General features: G+C 34.6%; 1 protein-coding gene across 1 annotated transcript; it reads right to left on the minus strand.

Annotated features, from left to right (window-relative positions):
• Positions 1 to 1,233: 1,233 nt before the first annotated feature.
• LOC142615781 (large ribosomal subunit protein eL20z) lies at positions 1,234 to 8,718 on the minus strand. The gene is made up of 4 exons (XM_075788610.1): positions 8,341 to 8,718; positions 5,372 to 5,453; positions 3,099 to 3,213; positions 1,234 to 1,746 (listed from the first exon to the last, which is right to left on the minus strand). The coding sequence occupies exons 1-4, from the start codon at positions 8,618 to 8,620 to the stop codon at positions 1,687 to 1,689; spliced, it is 537 nt and encodes a 178-aa protein (XP_075644725.1). The 5' UTR covers positions 8,621 to 8,718; the 3' UTR covers positions 1,234 to 1,686.
• Positions 8,719 to 9,414: the final 696 nt, after the last annotated feature.

Raw genomic sequence — 9,414 nt, forward strand, 5'->3', positions numbered from 1 at the left:
CCATCTCTTCACTAGTTTTAATATATAAGATCAAAATTTTGTATGTTGCTACTTGCTAATCACAATAAGCCTGCTTGTAAAGTGAAAGGGTCCATATCTAGCTCTTCACTGTCGTCCTTTGTCTTGAGCTCTTATGAGGGAGACAGTTTGGGCCGTTTCTCATCAGGTTTTTTTTTTTTTTGGGTTTTTAAATTTTGGTCTTTTTTTTTTTTTTATGAAGACACGGATTGAACACACAGGGAAGTGGGAACCCGGGTTTAATACCACACAACTCACAACATACAAAAGCCAGTAAATTTTGGTAATTCAAGTGGTAGAAAAAAACAAAAGTAAAATTGTTTGACTAGTTGTATACTGTTCAAGTCCATAACAAAGCAAGAATGTCTACTTGGTTTGGCCGTGTGTCAAAACTCAAAAGTCAATTAATTTTTTTAATTTTTTTTTATAAATACATAAAATTTTAACTTATGACATCTACTCTATAAAAGCCACACAATTTTGATTAATGGGACTGATGACAATGCTGAAATGGTATTGCCTACTAGTACTAGCATTTCATGAGGGTGACAAGAGAAAGTGGCTTACCTAGGTTTCCTATACTTAGTGTATCCCAAGCTTCTATGCGTAATCAAATGGCTACTAATTGTCTAGTCTGGCATGAGCTTGAGCCATGCAATCAATCTGTTAAAGTGGAGAGATATCAACACCTTGAACAGATTAAAGTGAAAATAACATCAGTGAGCTGTGCACTCAAACAAGGATCATCTGACCCGGCTAGAGGTTGTGCATGATGGAGAACGAGCACTGAAGCCCACATGGTTACTAAAACGGCAATTAGATCTTTCTATAAACATTTTCCATATGTGTAGAGAAACTATTAATTGTGCTAACAACCTAGTAGCAAAGAGTGCTGCTATCAGCTCCACAAGAAGTCTATTTTGGGCATTCGGGATTTCGTGGGTTTATCAGGAAAAAAAAAAAAAAAAAAGAAAGGGAAAACACATAAAAGTGTTTAAAGACGCTTAGCAGAGAGAGCATTTTTATCTTCTTTTTCATCAATTGTTGCTGAATTATAGCGGGAAAAAGGTAGCTATTTTCTCTATGCGACAACTTAAAAACCTCTGTTTAATGCACTGTAACTTGTCAAAAACACAATAGCTATCATCCAACTCTGCAGCATCTTTCAACTCAAGGCCTCAATAGCTACACTCTGCATTGTACCCACCATAATCAAGTTGAAATTCAAGTTCAACATTCATTCTCTTACAATATGGCAGAACACATAACAAAATATAGTAGATACATTCAAGTTTTGAGAATTTCAGGTCTATAGTTAAACACAACTTCTTTCTCAAAAATACCACAAACAGAAATAAATATATTGTAAAAATTTAAAGTGCAGCTGATCATGCTCAAAACACTACAAATACATAACATTAAACCATTTTTCCTGTTTTGTTTCTGACCATTAGATTGAACCCATGGTTTTCAACACATGATGCCTATGCCTTGCAACTAAGTTAGGACACCTCTGGGCTCATAATATAAAACATTGAGGGAGCTATCATTTTTTTATTTTCACTATTTTCAAACTAAATCTTTTAACCATGCCAGGCTCAAAATAAATTTTCAGGGAAGTGCAGCAAGCATATACATCGGTTTGCAACGTACATAACTCTTGCAAGATCACCAATCATCAGCTCCCTTTGTCGCACCAAGAATAATAGCAAGGGTAGCAAGAATTGCCTGTAGATGGAACAGTATTAAAGAAGTGTTAGACAACATAAAATGTAAGGAAAAGCTCTAACCTTGCTCTTCTGAAATCTAATTGAACAATAAAGGACAAAAAACCATAAATTGAGACTACTGTTTACCAAATCGAATTTATAGGGTACACGAAAAGGTGAAGATGAAATAGGATTGAGGATGATGTAATACACAGGGAGAACATCATCCATCCCTAATTTAACCACATTCATGATTTCCACCTACAGTTGTACCATTGAAGTTTTATTTTTCCTTTGTAAATTCTCTCTCAATTTCATTATTCTAAAACCCTTGCCCTCCGTGAGATTTGTAATACACCGAAATTTTTTAGATCTGGATTCAGGGTTTTCATTCTTGAGATGAGTTGTAATACACCCAGTCTGTTTGGCATCAGCTTATAAGTTCAACTCTTAGCTTTAAACTTTTATGTATAGCATTTTAAAACCTCACTTTTTCAAAGTATAAGCATACTTTAACACACTACAAAAAAAATATCAACAAAAAGCTAGATAAGCCGTTCCCAAACCAACAAAATCTGAGGTTTCAAATCATAAAATGGTTTATTGGTTAAAGAGTAGCATGTGGCCATTGATCTCATCTTACTCAATTTATCATAATTGCAAGGGTAGGGCCTTCCGGTAGTGTTTGTTCATCTAGTTGGACAGAATAAAAATATGGCCTGACCAGACCCAATATGGCAATGCGGGCTGTTAACAGATCAGAACAGTATTCTAGTCTGACCTGATCAGGCCCAATAAAGATTTAACTTTCAACTTGAATAAGGTTTTTATGGTTCAAATTAATTCAAATATGATTTCTAATATCTCACTATAACTAGCTCAAATTCATATTTTAGTTAGATACAATCCCATTAACAATTCTAATAATGATATTTTGTATCCAGAAGTTAGCATTTTCAACTAAAAAACATCAAAGGAAAATCTGTCTTGATTAGGACTCAAGCTGAATCTGAATTTAAACATGGGCATTGGCTCCAGTATAATTGTTTAAGTATACTAGCTGTTGCTGACAAGAATAAACATCTAACAATAGATTATCATTATATATATATATATATAGACACACACACACACACACACACACACATATATATAAGAGAGAGAGAGAGAGAGAGAGAGAGAGAGAGAGAGAGAGATAAATAGTTAAAAAAGAGTGAGTTGTGAGAGAGAGAGAAAGGGGAGCGATTGTGATGGGGAAAATCCACGAAACTTGTTGGTAAAAGAATATGTTAGTAGAATAATAAGTAGAGCATATCTTCAAGAGAGAGAGAGAGAGAGAGAGAGAGAGAGAGAGAGAGAGATGTTACTCACAGCAACTGTGCAAGCAATAAATCCTGGTTTCTCTCTGTAATCAATTCTGGAACAGAGTAGAATAAATCCCCCAACATACCAGGGGATGGCAGCAAGGAAGAAACCAATAATAAACCTTCAAAAGAGCAGCCTTTTCTCAGTATTAACAACCCATAATATTTTATTGCAAACAATAGAGAGAACAGAGATATGATAAACATTGAAGACACAACATCCTCAATGGTTCCCATCATAACAATAGCATTACATAACCAAAACCAAAAGGCAAATACATGATTCCAGAAATTTAAGCAGAGAGGGGGAAAAAACATACTCCCAGCCAACAAAATTCAAAAACCCAAACCAAGCTATTGAGGGTAAGTAACTATTAAAAAAAAATGTTATTGAGGGTAAGCATGCATCAGTCCCAGGCTAACTGAGAGTGAGTGATTCAAGAAATTTGGACAGAAATTTTCAGGCACCCAAGTGTCCACCTACTCTTAACTTGATTTAGGCCACTGAACCTGATAGCCTATTCTAGTAGATTCTCACTGTCAATCAGATTTACCTGGATCATGAACCTTTCTCTTGAACTAAGAGTACTAGTTAACTGGAAGCAAGCCATGTCAACATTTAACTGCTAAATAAAGTGCATAGAGAGAGGATTATTTGTTTCCACATAAAAGTTCTTTTTAGCAAAGGAAGGCAGGAAATGAATAAGGAAAAAATTTGCTTCAAACAATGTGGCCCCAAGCCCAAGACAGATGCTAAAGGATCTTAAGTGTCTATGAATGAACACAACAACCAGAAGGCCAAGTAGTATTTTCTATTCCACAGCCAGGAAAGTCATCAAACTGGAAGAGCTTCACCATAACAATCTTAAATAATATCTGTATTTGCACATGCATGTTTAAAACATTACTTCTAATGTTCTGTATACACTCAGGTTTTCTGATCAGAAAGATTGCACCAAAAACAAATAACATACAGCAAATGGAGGCCAAAGCAAATCAACTAGGGTGGATGCCTCAATTTTCTAATTTATTTAAACAAATATGAAAGTACTTATAACAGTGAAATATATGAAAAAACAAAGTTGCAGAAAAAGAATTTTCAAAGAAATACTAAATGATAATAAATAGCTAATTAGATAAGACGTTCATCTAGCAATGCCTTAAATGATTGAAATGTAGGTAAGTTGTCATATGCAAAGTTATAAATGTAAATACCATGGATACCCAACTTCCAGCATAAGAACCAAGTTAAAGATATTCCAAATTTCAGTATTATCATTGCCTGGGTGGGTACCTAGGCAAAGTCAAACTAGAAAGGAGACAATCTAGTTATTAATGATTTTTATTTTTTACTTTTTAATGAAATTATTTACCTATGTTTTTTTGATAGGTAGATAGTTGGGGGGGGGGGGGGGGGGTAAGGTTCGAATCACAAACATGGGACACTACAAAAAATGTCATTACCATTAGGCTCTCACTTGAACCCTAATAAAATTATTTACCTTTATATATATATATATGTATACATATTAAAAAAGAAGAAGTTTTATGAGTATTTTCAAAATAACAATGAGCATAAAAACCTAAGGGAGACACCTACAAAAATAAAAAAACAAGCAAGACTGGCACCCTACAAGGAAACCTAAATTATATCTCTGACATAAACTCAACTTAGAAAGTGGATTACACCACAAGAATAGACTTAAAAGTGAGGAAGAGAATATGATTTGAGCCCCATTTTAATGTCTTCTTCTTCTTTGAATTTCTACACACATCAAGTCCTCTGCTCCATGCTACTGCAAGCCAGGAATGTAGAATTTGCACTATACAATTGTGTGCCTCCAGATGTTGACAGAAGTTTAACAGCTTTCCATATAACAAAAACCAGAATGCTGTATAAATATTAGGAATCAACCTTGATCTTCTGATGTTCATACCTGCTTATTTTTCTTTTTTCTCTTTCCTTCTTTCTTCTTTCTTTTTTTTATTTTTTATTTTTTATTTTTCAATTATGCATCCTGAGCTCAATAGTATAATATTCCGAACATTAAAATCTTTTTTAATAAAATTTTATCAGGTATTAATCAAACTTCCCAGTAAAAAATTAAAAATCAATTATATGTGAAGAATTGACTCCTGAAATCACAAATTGACAGTAACCTCCACATTCAAGGATATAACTAAAAAATTCATTGTCAATTCTTTTTGAATGTATGTGTTGAATTTATTCTTCTGTGAGTCTAAAAATCTGATTATAAAGAAATAACAATGACAACTTACAGGAACCAGCCACAACCGATTCCACAGCAAGGAAGGCGATGCTCTCTCACTGCCACTGGTCTTCCCTCAGCAACAGCATAACCTGGCAAAATTAATGATATCCAAATTTTTTAGTAAATAAATTCAAATGCCAATGTGTTTAGGTGAAGACTAATGATGATGGAGGATAAGAATGAAAAAAAAAACTACCAAAAAATTGTATCCAGAAATTATATGGAATGTATGAATAGACATTATTGGAGATAGTTTACTTCAGATATGACCACTGGAATTTGAAATCTTGCAGTCCCTCACAGGAAAATTTCAATCAACTCACTCACAATTTCTTTATTAGTCAGATCCAGTGAGTTTAGCACTGACAACTTGACTATCCAACTCACTTACAAACTTCTATGAATAGATTTCCAGTGGAATCATACAGAAACCAGAAGACCAGATCATTTAAAGTTGATTGCATCATTATATGAACAGTCCACTATTCCTTTCATTTTACTGGTTTTGGTGGCTACTTTAGCGACTTCAATAGCCAAAAAGAAAATATTTTAAAAACTAAGTAATCACCTAATGAAATTCTATCATTAATAGATTTTGTGCTGCACAGCTACATTTCAATTTAAAAACCACAAAACTTATCAGTCCATAATAGCTTTGGTTTAAATATTGCCATAAATTAGTTTTTTTATCCATATCATTGCTATACTTTAGCTCCACCATGAATTATAAACCAAAACATTTAGGGGAATTGAATGAGTGGTTATGAAACCCAAGACAGCCTAGTCCTATTATCTCGGTTGAAGATAGCTCATGCAAAGCCAACACCTTATTGCTCATTTTTATGGCAACTTCACAGGCACCCAGTTGGCCTTGAACCCACAACCTCACCCTCCACCTTACTCATACAAGGCAACTGTCAATGCCTTTTTACATGTTTCAGGTAGATAATCACAAAGGATATCAGTTTGAAGTGTGCACATGATGGTAGTCCTAAGCAAAGTAAGTTACTAGTAGCCCATATACAAGGCCCACTCATGCCCATAAGAGATCTCTCAATGCCCAAAAACTCCCCTTACAAAAAAAAACATAAAGCAAAAATCAAATCTATCTCAAAACATATGTATGGAAACCTTCCCAAGCAAATTTTAATCATATTGATCACACTAAGGGTCCGTTTAGATAGAACTTATTGCTAAAAACTGAAAACACTGTAGCAAAATATTTTTTTAAATCTGTGAATAGTACTGCGGGACCCATTTTTAATAAAAAGTTACTGAAAAAGTGTGCGAACAGTGCACGCACAGTGCGCGCACAGTTCGCGCACTGCGCGATTTGTCTCCCGCAGCATAAACAAAAAAAAGAAAGAAAAGGAGAAAAAGCAAATAAGCAAAACGCAGCCACAATAATCCAGATCCAAACGGATACTAAAGGATATTTGTTTTTTATAAAATAAACCTATGTGATTATGAGTTTCTATTTTCCATATTTGTTATTATTAATAATTAAAAACCATAGGTTTCTTTAATTTCATTTCTTTGTTTTTATAATTTGATAGTTACAATAAGGGAGGGCAGATTTGAACTCTAGATATCATGGAAACACCGAGAGATGACAACCACTTGAGCTACAACGCACTTGGCTCTTTAATTTTATTTCAAATTTGAATTTTAATATTTCTTTTCGTTTAATAAGATGAACATTTATGCTTAAAGCAATGTTAGCAAGCTAAAAAATGAAAATAACTAGCCACTTGCTAAAACTTAAATTTTGGCCATGAACTTGCACTATAAACCTCTTCCATCTCATCTAAATAAAGCAACCTATATAACCCCAAAAATCACTCTTGGCAGCATAAATTAAAACCCAACACTTGCATATGTGTCAATGTATATATTCAGCATAAATTAAACAACACCCAAAAATCAATGTTTTGGGAAAACAGTATATAGATAGGACAACATTTCAAACCTATATTGTCTGATCTCACCAGGTCAAGACATCAATTGGTTTTTGGTGTAGAGGGTCCGAACCCAAGTCCTTATTCAACTGCAAGAACCTTTATTAATAATTAAAAACCATAGGTCTCTTTAATTTTATTTCTTTGTTTTGATAATTTGATAGTTATAACAAGGGAGGGCGGATTTGAACTCTAGATATCTTGGAAACACCCAGAGATGACAACCACTTGAGCTACAACGCATTTGGCTCTTTAATTTTATTTCAAATTTGAATTTTAATATTTCTTTTCGTTTAATAAGACGAACATTGATACTTAAAGCAATGTTAGCAAGCTCAAAAATGAAAATAACTAGCCTCTTGCTAAAACTTAAATTTTGGCCATGAACTTGCAATATAAACCTCTTCCACCTCATCTAAATTAAGCAACTTATATAACCCCAAAAATCACTCTTGGCAGCATAAATTAAAACCCAACACTTGCATACGTGTCAATGTATATATTCAGCATACATTAAACAACCTATATAACCCAAAAATCAATGTTTTGGGCAAACAGTATATAGATAGGACAACATTTCAAACCTATATTGTCTGATCTCCCCAAGCCAAGACATCAATTAGTTTTTGGCGTACAGGGTCCAAACCCAGGTCCTTATACGACTACACGAACCTTTATTAATTGAGCTAACTAGAGCCCAATTTTGGGCAAGTAGTGATCAAATCAAAACATCTAATTTTCACATCATTTTCATTGATCTAAACAACGACACCAACAACAACCAAATTACACAACAAAAATGCATTCTTTCAATAATGGGTCAAAATCTAAAACAAGAAAAGCCCAATAATTCAAGAAAGAAAAAGACTACAGTTAAAAATCCACTCTTATCAATTGAGCTTAAATGAAACCCAGTTTCGGGCAACTAGCGATCAATACCCAAATGCACAAATGGATCAAAATCCAAAACAAGAAAAAAACCCAAGAATTCAAAAAGAACAAAAAGAAGTAGAAGTACCTGGAACGGTTTGATAGCCCTGAGCATAGTACTGAGGAAGAGGAGGAGGAGCGGACGGGTGGGTGGCGCCAGGCGGAGGAGCAGGCTGAGGCAAGCCGATCACAGGCTGATGCTGATGCTGATGCTGCTGCTGCGGTGGAAGCGGTGGAGGGTAGTTGGCAACACCTTGGAAGGTGCCATACTGAGGAGGAGGAGGAGGGGGAGGGTCATTTTGTTGATGCTGGATGTGGTGGTGTTCAGCTGGAACTGGGACTCCTTTGTTTTTCTCTTCTTGGCTCATGTTGATGTTGTCGGATCAAAGATTATTATTTTTTTAGATTGGATTGGGATTTATTTTTTTTTTCTGCTTTTGGGTTTGGATAGTGGTCGCGTGGGGGCTGAAATGATTGAGACTGTTAATTGGTCGTTATCACTGCTGTCGGGTGACTTAATGCGTAAGTCTTAGTAGCTTTTACAATGACAAACAGTAAAAACACCCCCATTGGAGTTTTTTTTTTTCCTGTAGTAAATAGTAATTTGCTTGGATTAATTACTGTCTTACACTCAGCCCATGGACCTGGCGGCCGATTGACCAGTTAAGGAGTTGCGCTAGAAGGGAAAACCTCAATGATCGATTGGGCCAGGCCTAATCGGCTTTTAATAGGCCGAATTTTAACGGGCCTTTAATCGATTTATAAAATTTAATAAAAAATTATAATTATATTACTTGTCACAAAAATTACCAAATTGAAATATTAAAAAGATTTAAAAATATTGATTAAGTTGTATTGGTTGAAATAAATAAATGCATTGATTTAATCATGAATATATTAAGGTAAGCATACTTGCATCATTACAAAACATGTCTATCATTTGCAATTTTCAATCCAAGTCCAAAGGAGATTAAGTGGAAGCCTCCAACTAGCGGCGAGATTAAAACTAATTATGATGGGGTAATCTTTGAAGACACAGGTGAAGCAGGGATTAGAGTAGTAGTTTGACTTGATAGTGCAACCGTCTTTGAGAAAATTCCACTACCCTCTTCAGCAGCCTAGTAGCACAAAGGGCAACTCAATTTGTTGTTGAATTAGGTTT

This window comes from Castanea sativa, chromosome 11 (genome assembly GCF_040712315.1).
Source record: "Castanea sativa cultivar Marrone di Chiusa Pesio chromosome 11, ASM4071231v1".
NCBI classification, from domain to species: Eukaryota; Viridiplantae; Streptophyta; class Magnoliopsida; order Fagales; family Fagaceae; genus Castanea; species Castanea sativa.